General features: G+C 40.3%; 1 protein-coding gene across 17 annotated transcripts in view; it reads left to right on the top strand.

Annotated features, from left to right (window-relative positions):
* The window catches only part of adgrl2a (adhesion G protein-coupled receptor L2a), a 191,108-nt gene that overhangs the window by 166,410 nt on the left and 9,495 nt on the right, over positions 1–15,203 (top strand). For 9 of the 17 annotated variants that reach the window (XR_006657096.1, XM_045205298.1, XM_045205296.1 and 6 more), the window contains 6 exons: positions 271–362; positions 1,677–1,721; positions 2,018–2,044; positions 2,690–2,858; positions 12,349–12,477; positions 14,834–14,930. Coding sequence is in view for 16 of the 17 variants with exons in the window: in XM_045205298.1 (XP_045061233.1) it covers positions 271–362; positions 1,677–1,721; positions 2,018–2,044; positions 2,690–2,858; positions 12,349–12,477; positions 14,834–14,930 (559 nt within the window). In the remaining variant the exon portion in view is untranslated. The remainder of the gene's footprint in view (positions 1–270; positions 363–1,676; positions 1,722–2,017; positions 2,045–2,689; positions 2,859–12,348; positions 12,478–14,833; positions 14,931–15,203) is intronic. The other 8 variants (XM_045205301.1, XM_045205300.1, XM_045205299.1 and 5 more) reach the window with 1 other exon arrangement.

Genomic DNA, 15,203 nt, shown 5'->3' with positions numbered 1-15,203 from the left:
TGCCAGACAGTAGTCGTGTTTTTTGGCTGGACTGTGATGGATTTTAATGCATGTTCATGCTCTTATTGATATAGAATGACACAACATTTGGCGCCAGTCTGCTTGTCTGAGTCTTGCAGGACGATAGATGTCTATTACATTAGGGCAGTGGATGAGAGAAGCTCGGAAGGCACTCCTATTTTAATAGTTATGGACAAATTAACAGTCTTTTCTCCTTCACCATGCCATTAATCTCCATCAATTAACAATGCCATTACTCTGTTTTGACAGCTCAATCTCATCTTCCTGGTCATCACCATGTACAAAATGGTGAAGCACTCCACTACTCTGAAACCAGACTCCAGCAGATTGGAGCACATCAAGTAAGTAGAGCTTCTGGGAAATCGCACATTTTCCCATATTCTTGGCAATAGACAGATATTTCCTCAAGCCCATAAAGACAATACTACTGTATGGCATAGTAAATTTTTTCAATGTACTGTAGAGGTAATGTTTTTGATAAGTCGAATTTGCTTCCTTGTCGGTAGCATTAATGTATCTGTATCTTGCCTCCCCTCTGGTACACATTGAAATTGTCCAGACAGAACATTTACCAGAGGAATTCCAATTGATCTCCAGAGAGATCAAATTTTACACAGAGGCTAGTGGTTTCGAGTGGGGCATTATGGCATGACCGTCCTGCAATGATGACAACATTTACTTTGTGAATGGTCTTTAGTCTTTGTTGTATCCCTCTGTGTCAGCGACCACAGGATTGTGTTGGCATGGCACACACCATTCGGAGGCTTCTGGCTCAAAGTATGCGCTGTTAGGGCTTCAGGGTGGGGTGAGTGGAAGCACTATCATGTGTTTCCCATGGAACAAAAACAATTTGAGTCCCAGAAAATGTGAGTCCCACAACCCTGGCGTTGCAAGCGCCATGCTCTACCAACTGAGCTTGAAATCAGTGAGTAAAATACAGGGGCTCCTGAAAGACATGGGCATTTTGGTTTGTTGGTTAGGGAGTGTTATTTTTGATGCCATGGCTTGGTTGCATAGACTAACCCTAACCAATTCACACCATGACATTATAACATCAACTCAGTTTCATCCCACTGTGTGTAGGAGCACTGATGCATTTATTTTGACCAATGTTTATTATTATTTATTTCCTTGATGACCATAGTTTACTATATGGAGCCACCATTAAGATATAGTGGTGAAACTACTCGCCGGAGTAGTGGTGAACATGTTTTTGGCCTAATTCCTACTATTCAACCAACTTTATTTTTGTGATCCTAGTAGTGCCAATAGACATCCAGTTCACCTCTACAATGTTTAATGCAATGCATTAGGTGGTTATGTGTTTTAAATGTGCACATTTGTTCCATTCATGTTGCAGTTTAATCACTTATCATTTAGTGGATATTGTCTTTTCGGTGTATAATGAAACTACACTGCATAAATGTTTGGGATATAAGTATTACTGTATTGTCTGTTGCCTTCTTGTGGTCTTATGTTGTCTGCACCAATCCTCAAGGACTTTGGTTTGTCAACCACATAGATGGGGGATGGAAATCAGCATAGCACCAGTGTCATTGCATGTTGCATGTCAAAGAGAAAGCTAATCTGCAGCGTCTCTCGTTTCTTTTCCTGTTGCGTTTCTTCTCTTCTCTCTGTCCTGTCTTCCACACCAGTAATTATCGTGTTTGTGACGGCTACTATAATACCGATTTGCCTGGGTAAGCTTTCACCATACATTTCCCCCAAATTGTCTTCATCGCAGAGCGGACATAGTAGCATAAACACAAATTGAACCGCACACAAGTGATTTGAACTGACCGGTTTACACATTTTGTAATTTCATCAACAGCCAAATACACACACACTCTCGCTTCTTGTTAGCCTCTTAATTTCATTCCATCGTAATTTTCCTATGATCAAAGGTGAAAATCTCTGCCTCAAAATGCCAACTAACCACGCTGTGATGCGTCTGATCTAATTTGTGTTTCTCTTTCCCGCTTATCATGCTCTCTAGCTATGAAGATAATAAACCATTTATCAAGTAAGGACATTAGCCCCAGAAGTCTGAATCTGTTCTTCAGCCTGTAGTTGATTTTCCTCACCAGTCTGCCTCTCTCTCTCTCTCTCTCTCTCTCTCTCTCTCTCTCTCTCTCTTCGCTTTCTCTCTGTGGTCACTCCAAGGTGCTCCTCATTTTCTTTCCTTACTGTTCACATCCCCCATGTCTGTCCGTCCATCCGTCCGTCAGTCCGTCGCGTCTCTATCCAGTTTGCTGTTGTGTGTCTTGACCTCTGACCTGTGAAGGTGTTTGAAGGCTCCATAGGACCTTTAAACAACCGGCTGCAGGCTTTCCTCTATAGAAATAATAAATATATTATAGACTTGTTGAAAGGATTTCAGGCAACTGAAAGCCAAAACACAGGTAGTCATTTTTAACGAGTCTGATTTCCTGTTTCACCTCCCCCCCCCGATATGATACCTAAAGAACAGGATCTGTAGTCAAGCTTGAGTGTCCCATAAACATTGTGTGAATGTTGTCTCAGTTTTTGGTCTCCTTGGCTGAATCTACCGGTGTAGATGTCCAGCTTGTCCACCTGTCATGGTTTAGCTAGCACAGACTGATCATTATTCCAAGGGAACACAATATCTCCCTCACACTGGATTTCCCTTTTGTTTTTGTTTGTTCAGATCTTGGGTCCTGGGGGCGTTTGCACTGCTTTGCCTGATGGGACTCGCGTGGTCGTTCGGCTTGTTCTTTATCAACGAGTCCTCTGTGGTGATGGCCTACCTCTTCACAATATTCAACACCTTCCAAGGAATGTTCATCTTAATTTTCCACTGCATTCTCCAGAAAAAAGTAGGTTTGCTTCCTTATACGTTTGCACTATAATTTTGCACAAACACTGTGATCATCTAGATGAGACTGAATCAATTGTCACTTTAAACAGTTTAGGAGAGAGTGGGGTAAATTGAGCCAAAGGGTTAGTTGAGTCACCCTTTGTTTCTAGGAGACCATACACAAAATTAATAATGTAACCAAATATTTAGGAAGAGGTCATAATTTCATGGAGTCTGTGAAGGAAGAAACCACATCGAAAAAGTGGTAAGTTAGGTCCGAAAAACTAATTTTCACCAAGTCAAATGAATTTACTGTGTTATAGGTTTCATGATTCTTCTATCTAAACCAAAGTATATTGTTTTGAGATTGTTTTGTACATCAGTTGGGGTCTCTATAAGCTACAATATGAGGTCCTAAACCTAGCATGAAAGTGCATCCTTGTAGCTGTGTGGGCTAATACAGTCAACATTTTGCCTTGGGGTAAGTTGAGCCAATGGCCACTATATCCAATACAAATTATGATTACATTTTGTCAGTTTTATCCACAATATGCATAGAATTTTTCTAATGTGTAACGCATACAGTACCAGTCAAAGGTTTGGACACACCTACTCATTCAAGGTTTTTTCTTTATTTTTACTATTTTCTACATTGTAGAATAATAGTGAAGACATCAAAACTATAAAATAACACATATGGAATCATGTAGTAACCAAAAAAGTGTTAAACAAATGAAAATATATTTTATATTTGAGATTCTTCAAAGTAGCCACCCTTTGCCTTGATGACAGCTTTGCACACTCTTAGCATTCTTTCAACCACCTTCATGAGGTAGTCACCTGGAATTACTTTCAATTAACAGGTGTGCCTTGTTAAAAGTTAATTTGTGGAATTTCTTTCCTTCTTAATGCGTTTGAGCCAATCAGTTGTGTTCTGACAAGGTAGGGGTGGTATACAGAAGATAGCCCTATATGATTAAAGACCAAGTCCATATTATTGCAAGAACAGCTCAAATAAGCAAAGAGAAAAGACAGTCCATCATTACTTTAAGACATGAAGGTCAGTCAATCCGGAAAATTGGCTCTCATGAGGACCGCCACAGGAAAGGAAGACCCAGAGTTACCTCTGCTGCAGAGGATACGTTCATTAGAGTTACCAGCCTCAAATAAATGTTTCACAGAGTTCAAGTAACAGACACATCTCAACTTCAACTGTTCAGAGGAGACTGCGTGAATCAGGCCTTCATGGTCGATTGGTGCAAAGAAGCCACTACTAAAGGACACCAATAAGAAGAAGAGACTTGCTTGGGCCAAGAAACACCAGCAATGGACATTAGACAGGTGGAAATCTGTCCTTTGGTCTGATGAGTCCAAATTTGAGATGCAGAGTAGGTGAACAGGTGATCTCCGCATGTGTTGTTCCCACCGTGAAGCATGGAGGAGGAGGTGTAATAGTGTGGGGGTGCGATGTGATTTATTTAGATTTCAAGGCACACTTAACCAGCATGGCTACCACAGCATTCTGCAGCGATACGCCATCCCATCTGGTTTGCGCTTAGTGGGACTATCGTTTGTTTTTCAACAGGACAATGACCCAAAACACACCTCCAGGCTGTGTAAGGGCTATTTGACCAAGAAGGAGAGTGATGGAGTGCTGCATCAGATGACCTGGCCTCCACAATCACTCAACCTCAAACCAATTGAGATGGTTTGGGATGAGTTGGACCGCAGAGAGAAGGAAAAGCAGCCAACAAGTGCTCAGCATATGTGGGAAATCCTTCAAGACTGTTGTAAAAGCATTCCTCATGAAGCTGGTTGAGAGAATGCCAAGAGTGTGCAAAGCTGTCATCAAGGCAAAGGGTGGCTACTTTGAAGAATCTAACATATAAAATATATTTTGATTTGTTTAACACTTTTTTTGTTACTACATGATTCCATATGTGCTATTTCATGGTTTTGATGACTTCACTATTATTCAACAATGTAGAAAATAGTAAAAATAAAGAAAAATCCTTGAATGAGTAGGTGAAAATTCTTGAATGAGTCCTAACTTTTGACTGGTACTGTATGAACTCAAGATTTTTGTTACAGAGCAGACATCATCATGCACAGTAAACAAGCAGGGGTCTAGCCCCCCTTGAGGTTCTTGAGAGAGCAGCCAAGGAAGTGAGAGAAGGGAAGAAGTCCATTTGAGCAGCAATAAGTGATGAAAAAATAGACTGAATGACACTGAAGAGGTACATTGACAAAAAAGACCTGTGTACCTGTGCGAAAGAGAGGCTATAATACAGTAGCAGAGGTGCACAACATCTTATCTGATGAAATGGAGTCTGAGCTTGCTAACCATATCAATAATCTTGCAGACCAGTTTTATGGGCTTAGTAGCCTCAAATGCAGAGAACTTGCCTACGAATTAGCACATCGAAACAACATCCATGTCCCAGACAACTGGTCAAGAAATGGAAGGGTAAGTAATGTTGAACAGAGAGATCTGTATCTGAATGTAGGCATACATTTAAGATATACAATTTACCAAACCCCCATTCCTTGAATTCAACTTTGACCTACCAGCACCATCACCCACTGTCACAGGACACCAGTCCCCACTTACCCCAAGGTGGATCAACTTACCCTGTTTCAATGCTCAACTTAACCCATACCCAGACCACTTTTTTTGAACAAGCTATGTTTTCAAAACTGTTATGGTTACATGAATTCTGGTTATTTCCAGGGATACACAACATCCTGAAATATATGTAGATATATTTGTTAGAAAGAATACTATATTTCCCTTGACAGAGTGATGCTGAATGTAAAAAATGGCTCAACTTACCCCACTCTCCCCTAAACATATTTCATTGTAGTTTTGAGCATAATGAACCAACCTTTGTTCAACGACTCCTGTATTTGTATTCATTTGAGTTAATTTACAAATATTAAGGATAACATCCAATATAGGCTTAGCAAAGCCTCTGCTTTCAGGTTTGGCTCATGTTGTTCTCAAAAGCCTGGGGAAGTTCATAATGGAAAAGTATGAGTGGAGCATTGATTGCCAGCGGATGCTGGCTGATTGGCTGAGTAGATTTAGATTTTTTTAAACAACCACCCTTTCAATCCCTCTTCAGAAACACCAATTATCCAGAGTAAACTAATTTATGATCCAAGCATTGCTAGCATGTTATATTTTAGAAAATGGACATTTCAGAAATAATTTATAGTAAATATATTATATAATTTGGATGTAATGACAAAATCTATATATATTTTTTTATAATAAATGGACACCTGTGAAAATGTTTCGCTGTTAGGTTTTGAATCTCTGCCTCTGTTTGAATGTGACTATTTCAATTGTTGGGAGGGGCAAATGACTTGGATACCATCCACCGTCTTTTAGCTGACAAGAACTTCCTCAGGCTTTTGAATGGTACGGTATAGTCCAAGGGCTTTCAGTACTAGGCTTACAGTGCTTTCAGAAAATATTCATACCCCTTGAATTATTCCACATTTTGTTGTGTTACAGCCTGAATTCAAAATTGATTAATTACAGTGGGGGAAAAAAGTATTTAGTCAGCCACCAATTGTGCAAGTTCTCCCATTTAAAAAGATGAGAGAGGCCTGTAATTTTCATCATAGGTACACGTCAACTATGACAGACAAAATGAGAAAAAAAAATCAAGAAAATCACATTGTAGGATTTTTAATGAATTTATTTGCAAATTATGGTGGAAAATAAGTATTTGGTCAATAACAAAAGTTTCTCAATACTTTGTTATATACCCTTTGTTGGCAATGACACAGGTCAAACGTTTTCTGTAAGTCTTCACAAGGTTTTCACACACTGTTGCTGGTATTTTGGCCCATTCCTCCATGCAGATCTCCTCTAGAGCAGTGATGTTTTGGGTCTGTCGCTCGGCAACACAGACTTTCCACTCCCTCCAAAGATTTTCTATGGGGTTGAGATCTGGAGACTGGCTAGGCCACTCCAGGACCTTGAAATGCTTCTTACGAAGCCACTCCTTCATTGCCCGGGCGGTGTGTTTGGGATCATTGTCATGCTGAAAGACCCAGCCACGTTTCATCTTCAATGCCCTTGCTGATGGAAGGAGGTTTTCACTCAAAATCTCACGATACATGGCCCCATTCATTCTTTCCTTTACACGGATCAGTCGTCCTGGTCCCTTTGCAGAAAAACAGCCCCAAAGCATGATGTTTCCACCCCCATGCTTCACAGTAGGCATGGTGTTCTTTGGATGCAACTCAGCATTCTTTGTCCTCCAAACACGACGAGTTGAGTTTTTACCAAAAAGTTATATTTTGGTTTCATCTGACCATATGACATTCTCCCAATCCTCTTCTGGATCATCCAAATGCACTCTAGCAAACTTCAGACGGGCCTGGACATGTACTGGCTTAAGCAGGGGGACACTTCTGGCACTGCAGGATTTGAGTCCCTGGCAGCGTAGTGTGTTACTGATGGTAGGCTTTGTTACTTTGGTCCCAGCTCTCTGCAGGTCATTCACTAAGTCCCCCCGTTTGGTTCTGGGATTTTTGCTCACTGTTCTTGTGATCATTTTGACCCCACAGGGTGAGATCTTGCGTGGAGCCCCAGATCGAGGGAGATTATCAGTGGTCTTGTATGTCTTCCATTTCCTAATAATTGCTCCCACAGTTGATTTCTTCAAACCAAGCTGCTTACCTATTGCAGATTCAGTCTTCACAGCCTGGTGCAGGTCTACAATTTTGTTTCTGGTGTCCTTTGACAGCTCTTTGGTCTTGGCCATAGTGGAGTTTGGAGTGTGACTGTTTGAGGTTGTGGACAGGTGTCTTTTATACTGATAACAAGTTCAAACAGGTGCCATTAATACAGGTAACGAGTGGAGGACAGAGGAGCCTCTTAAAGAAGAAGTTACAGGTCTGTGAGAGCCAGAAATCTTGCTTGTTTGTAGGTGACCAAATACATATTTTCCACCATAATTTGCAAATAAATTCATTAAAAATCCTACAATGTGTTTTTCTGGAAAAGAAATTCTCAATTTGTCTGTCATAGTTGACGTGTACCTATGATGAAAATTACAGGCTTCTCTCATCTTTTTAAGTGGGAGAACTTGCACAATTGGTGGCTGACTAAATACTCCCCCCCCCCCACTGTACCTCATAATGACAAAGTGAAGACATGTTTTTAGAAATGTTTGCAAAGTTTTCACACCCCTGAGTCAATGCATGTTAGAATCACCTTTGGCAGGTATTACAGCTGTGAGTCTTTCTGGGTAAGATCTAAGAGCTTTGCACACCTGGATTGTACAATATTTACACATTATTCTTAAACAAATTCTTCAAGCTCTGTCAAGTAGGTTTTTGATCATTGCTAGACAGCCATTTTCATGTCTTGTTACAGATTTTCAAACCAATGTAGCCCTTTCCTGCAGTCAAATGACCTAGTGGCCTCATGGGTGGAATGTTATTAATATTCTTCATAATTTCATAATTACTAAACATATATATTTTTTAAACGCAGAAAATCCTGTGTTTCTATTTCAAACAGTTTTGTTATATTTCAGTCTTCTGTGATGTATATAAAGTGTAATATTGGGATGCAAACTCAACATTGAATACATTTCAACTCTATATCTGATATTGTACAGGTGTCTTCTTTTTTTAAGCCCATAACCATGTGAGTGAGGTGTATACATTTGTTTCAAACTAGATTTGTTTAAGATTACCAAGAATCACTCGGTGTGACCATGATTTAGCCCACTGCAGTAAAAGGTTATGTCAAAACTGTAGCTAGGCTGCTCAGGAACATTCAATGTCGTCTTGGTAAGCAATTCCAGTGTATATTTGGCCTTGTGTTATAGGTTATTGTTCTGCTGAAAGGTGAATTTGTCTCCCAGTGTCTGTTGGAAAGCAGGCTGAATCAGGTTTTCCTCTAGGATTTTTCCTATGCTTAGCACTATTCTGTTATATGTTATCCTGTAAAAACTCCCTAGTCCTTGACGATGACAAGCATACCCATAACATGATGCAGCAACCACCATGCTTGAAAATATGAAGAGTGGTACTCAGTGAAGTGTTGTGTTGGTTTTGCCCCAAACATAGCGCTTTGTATTCAGGACATAAAGTTAGTTTCTTTGCCACATTTCGTGTGGTTTTACTTTAGTGCTTTATTGCAAACAGGATGCATGTTTTGGAATATTTGTATTATGTACAGACTTCCTTCTTTTCACTCTGTGAATTAGGTTACTATTGTGGAGTAACTACAATGTTGTTGATTCATCTTCAGTTTTCTCCTACCACAGCCATTAAACGACCAATCAGCCTGTTACTAACCCTTAGTAAGCTTTTGGAAAAAAATGTGTTTGACCAGATACAATCCCTATTTACAGTAAACAAATTGACAACAGACTTTCAGCACACTTATAGGGAAGGACATTCAACAAGCACAGCACTTACACAAATGACTGATGATTGGCTGAGAGAAATTGATGATAAAGATATTGTGGGGGGGGTTTTGTTAGACTTCAGTGCGGCTTTTGACATTATCGATCATAGTCTGCTGCTGAAAAAACATATGTGTTATGGCTTTATACCCCCTGCTATATTGTGGATAAAGAGTTACCTGTCTACCATAACACAGATGGTTTTCTTTAATGGAAGCCTCTCCAACATAATCCAGGTAGAATCAGGAATTCCCCAGGGCAGGTGTTTAGGCCCCTTACTTTTGTATATCTTTACTAATGACATGCCACTGGCTTTGAGTAAAGCCAGTGTGTCTATGTATGCAGATGACTCAACACTATACACTTCAGCTACTACAGCGACTGAAATGACAGCAACACTTAACAAATAGCTGCAATTAATTTCAGAATGGGTAGCAAGGAATAAGTTAGTCCTAAATATTTCAAAAACTAAAAGCATTGTATTTGGGACAAATCATTCACTAAACCCTATACCTCAACTAAATCTTGTAATGAATAATGTGGAAATTAAGCAAGTTGAGGTGACTAATCTCTTGGAGTAACCCTGGATTGTAAACTGTCATGGTCAAAACATATTGATACAACAGTAGCTAAAATGGGGAGAAGTCTGTCCATAGTTCTACATCAGGTAACTGATACAAACAGTAGAATCAGATTTTTTTTAAACAGGTAAAAGTACACCTTATGGAACAGTGGGGACAGTGAAGAGACACACACAAAGGTACAGACACGCATACACACACAAGTGCTAGCACACACACTCTACACACACGTACACTACCGTTCAAAAGTTTGGGGTCACTTAGAAATGTCCTTGTTTTCGAAAGAAAAGCAGTATTTTGTACATTAAAATAACATCAAATTGATCAGAAATACAGTGTAGACATTGTTAATGTTGTAAATGGCTAATGTAGCTGGAAACGGCTGATTTTTTAAATGGAATATCTACATAGGCGTACAGAGGCCCATTATCAGCAACCATCAGTCCTGTGTTCCAATGGCATGTTGTGTTTGCTAATCCAAGTTTATCATTTTAAAAGGCAAATTGATCATTAGAAAACTATTTTGCAATTATGTTAGCACAGCTGAAAACTGTTGTGCTGATTAAAGAAGCAATAAAACTGGCCTTCTTGAGACTAGTTGAGTATCTGGAGCATCACCAATTGTGGGTTCGATTACAGGATCAAAATGGCCAGAAACAAAGAACTTTCTTCTGAAACTCGTCAGTCTATTCTTGTTTTGAGAATTGAAGGCTATTCCATGTGAGAAATTGCCAAGAAACTGAAGATCTCGTACAAAGCTGTGTACTACTCCCTACACAGAACAGCGCAAACTGTCTCTAACCGGAATAGAAAGAGGAGTGGGAGGCCCCGGTGCACAACTGAGCAAGAGGACAAATACATTAGTGTCTAGTTTGAGAAACAGACGCCTCACATGTCCTCAACGGTCAGTTTCATTAAATAGTACATTTTTACATTTTACATTTTAGTCATTTAGCAGACACTCTTATCCAGAGCGACTTACAGTTAGTGAGTGCATACATTTTTCATACTGTACCCGCAAAACACCAGTCTCAACGTCAACAGTGAAGAGGCGACTCCGGGATGCTGACCTTCTAGGCAGATTTGCAAAGAAAAAGCCATGTCTCAGACTGGCCAATAAAAATAAAATATTAAGATGGGCAAAAGAACACAGACACTGGACAGAGGAAGATTGGGAAAAAAGTGTTATGGACAGACAAATCGAAGTTTGAGGTGTTCGGAACACAAAGAAGAATATTTGTGAGACGCATACCAAATGAAAAGATGCTGGAGGACTGCTTGATGCCATCTGTCAAGCATGGTGGAGGCAATGTGATGGTCTGGGGGTGCTTTGGTGGTGGTAAAGTGGGAGATTTGTACAGGGTAAAAGGGATCTTGAAGAAGGAAGGCTATCACTCCATTTTGCAACGCCATGCCATACCCTGTGGACGGCGCTTGATTGGAGCCAATTTCTTCCTACAACAGGATAATGACCCAAAGCACAGCTCCAAACTATGCAAGAACTATTTAGGGAAAAAGCAGTCAGCTGGTATTCTGTCTATAATGGAGTGGCCAGCACAGTCACCGGATCTCAACACTATTGAGCTGTTGTGGGAGCAGCTTGACCGTATGGTAGATAAGAAGTGCCCATCAAGCCAATCCAACTTGTGGGAGGTGCTTCAGGATGTATGTTTTCATGGAAAACAAGGACATTTCTAAGTGACCCCAAATTGTTTAACGGTAGTGTACATTGTAATATTGTTGTATTATACATGTTGTATTGTAGATATGTATTGGTATAATAATGTAATATGATGTACTGATTTATCTTTTGTTTCATATTTTGTTTTATATGTAATGTAAGTGCCTCAATGTGTTTGGACCCTAGTGACTGAGTGTATTGATACACCATTCCAAGTGTAATTAATAACTTCACCATGCTCAAAGGGATATTCAATGTCAGCTTTTTTTTTTTTTTTTTTCATCTACCAATAGGGACCCTTCTTTGCGAGGCATTGGAAAACCTCCCTGGTCTTTGTGGTTGAATCTGTGTTTGAAATTCACTGCTTGACTGAGGGACCTTACAGATAATTGTATGTGTGGGGTACAGACATGTGGTAGTCATTCAAAAATCATGTTAAGCACTATTATTGCACACAGAGTGATTCCATGCAACTTATTATGTGACTTTTTAATCAAATGTTTACTCCTGAACTTATTCAGGCTTGCCATAACAAAGGGGTTGAATACTTTTTGACTCAAGACATTTCAGCTTTCATTTTTTATTAATTTAAAAAACATAATTCCACTTTGACATTATGGGGTATTGTGTGTATGCCAGTGACACAAAATCTCAATTTAATCTATTTTCAATTTAGGCTGTAACACAACAAAATATGGAAAAAGTAAAAGGGTGTGAATACTTTCTGAAAGCACTGTAACTACACACAAAAGGTAGGAACAAAATAAACATTGCCACTAACTTAGCGTCCCCTTCTATTTGCTTCCACAGGTCCGTAAAGAGTACATCAAATGTTTCCGCCACACATATTGCTGTGGTGGCTTACCAACGGAGAGCTCACACAGCTCAACAAAGACCTCTACCACAAGGACAAGTGCACGCTACTCCTCGGGCACACAGGTACTTTACCAGGGATTCTGACTGGGATTCATCTCAATGTCAGGGTAGATTGGCATAAACCCAGTTTACCGCAAAGTATAACCTATAATAGTCAACTAGGAGTCTCCAATGACTTCTGAATCCATTGAATCCATCAGACGCCCAATAATGTTATGTTTTTCAAGACCATTGGCCAATGTAAATGTACCAGAAACACAGACTGTAGTTAAACAGAGACATGTATACTTTAAAGTAAGCTAACTATTTCAAACAGCAGCTACTGTATTGCATGGGCACCTTTTTCCACTCTACCCCTTAGCACTCGCTTTATCTTTTTTTCTCACTAACGCCACTGCATGGAACTATTTGCGCTATTTGAGAGCATTGCAGTTTCTTTTACTCTTTGAAAAACAAGAATGCAAATACAATTTTATGTTTATTCCTTTGTTATTCAAGAGCACTATTGAACCACTTTTTAATAAATATTTTTGATAGTAGACAATGCTTTAACCACTGTCACGGTGGAAGTAGAAAGACATAACCGTCACAAGACATTCCCATTTTAACTTCTAATTAAACCTATGGAGCACCTCCCTATTACATCCACTACTTTTGACAGGAATTTAAGTATAAAAGTAGTCACTCGAAACCTGAGTTAATATAATGTGTGGAGGCCAGACGTTGCACTTAGTGCGCTTTGTGTGAAGAGTAGGTTCGCCGCTGCAGCAATACTACATATACAGTGAGGGAAAAAAGTATTTGATCCCCTGCTGATTTTGTACGTTTGCCCACTGACAAAGAAATCATCAGTCTATAATTTTAGTGGTAGGTTTATTTGAACAGTGAGAGACAGAATACCAACAACAAAATCCAGAAAAATGCATGTCAAAAATGGATTTGCATTTTAATGAGGGAAATAAGTATTTGACCCCCTCTCAATCAGAAAGATTTCTGGCTCCCAGGTGTCTTTTATACAGGTAACGAGCTGATATTAGGAGCACACTCTTAATGGGAGTGCTCCTAATCTCAGCTTGTTACCTGTATAAAAGACACCTGTCCACAGAAGCAATCAATCAATCAGATTCCAAACTCTCCACCATGGCCAAGACCAAAGAGCTCTCCAAGGATGTCAGGGACAAGATTGTAGACTTACACAAGGCTGGAATGGGCTACAAGACCATCGCCAAGCAGCTTGGTGAGAAGGTGACAACAGTTGGTGCAATTATTCGCAAATGGAAGAAACACAAAAGCACTGTCAATCTCCCTCGGCCTGGGGCTCCATGCAAGATCTCACCTTGTGGAGTTACAATGATCATGAGAACGGTGAGGAATCAGCCCAGAACTACACGGGAGGATCTTGTCAATGATCTCAAGGCAGCTGGGACCATAGTCACCAAGGAAACAATTGGTAACACACTACGCCGTGAAGGACTGAAATCCTGCAGCGCCCGCAAGGTCCCCCTGCTCAAGAAAGCACATATACAGGGCCGTCTGAAGTTTGCCAATGAACATCTGAATGATTCAGAGGAGAACTGGGTGAAAGTGTTGTGGTCAGATGAGACCAAAATCGAGCTCTTTGGCATCAACTCAACTCGCTGTGTTTGGAGGAGGAGGAATGCTGCCTATGACCCCAAGAACACCATCCCCACCGTCAAACATGGAGGTGGAAACATTATGCTTTGGGGGTGTTTTTCTGCTAAGGGGACAGGACAACTTCACCGCATCAAAGGGACGATGGAAAATCTTGGGTGAGAACCTCCTTCCCTCAGCCAGGGCATTGAAAATGGGTTGTGGATGGGTATTCCAGCATGACAATGACCCAAAACACACAACCAAGGCAACAAAGGAGTGGCTCAAGAAGAAGCACATTAAGGTCCTGGAGTGGCCTAGCCAGTCTCCAGACCTTAATCCCATATAAAATCTGTGGAGGGAGCTGAAGGTTCGAGTTGCCAAACGTCAGCCTCGAAACCTTAATGACTTGGAGAAGATCTGCAAAGAGGAGTGGAACAAAATTCCTCCTGAGATGTGTGCAAACCTGGTGGCCAACTACAAGAAACGTCTGACCTCTGTGATTGCCAACAAGGGTTTTGCCACCAAGTACTAAGTCATGTTTTGCAGAGGGGTCAAATACTTATTTCCCTCATTAAAATGCAAATCAATTGATGACATGCGTTTTTCAGGATTTTTTTGTTGTTATTCTGTCTCTCACTGTTCAAATAGACCTACCATTAAAATTATAGACTGATCATGTCTTTGTCAGTGGGCAAACGTACAAAATCAGCAGGGGATCAAATACTTTTTTCCCTCACTGTAGCAAACATAATGAAAGTTGATCTCAACAGTGAGTCCTAATAACTGTCCCTTGTTAATCTGACAGAGCCGTATCAGGAGAATGTGGAATGACACCGTAAGAAAGCAATCTGAGTCCTCCTTTATCTCAGGTGACATCAACAGCACCTCCACCCTTAACCAAGGTCAGTCACACACCTCATCTCGTCTTCACACACCATTCACCATCATGGAGACAAAAAATACATTTTCAAGTACCAATGATTTCATACAGAGGGGCTAACATCCTGGGAAATTGTAGTGAATGCTTTGGGCTTGATAAGACTTGCGCACTGGGCTAAAAGGGATAGCAAGGATAGTCTCCCTGTTCTGTTCTGCCAATTGAGGATTACAGAAATCTGTCCTCAAATACCTTGTGCTGTCATTTTGCGCAGTAATGTCGAACACGAAATGGGGAA

This window comes from Coregonus clupeaformis, chromosome 20 (assembly GCF_020615455.1).
Source record: "Coregonus clupeaformis isolate EN_2021a chromosome 20, ASM2061545v1, whole genome shotgun sequence".
Classification (NCBI taxonomy): domain Eukaryota; kingdom Metazoa; phylum Chordata; class Actinopteri; order Salmoniformes; family Salmonidae; genus Coregonus; species Coregonus clupeaformis.
This window is presented reverse-complemented; position numbering and strand designations above follow the sequence as displayed.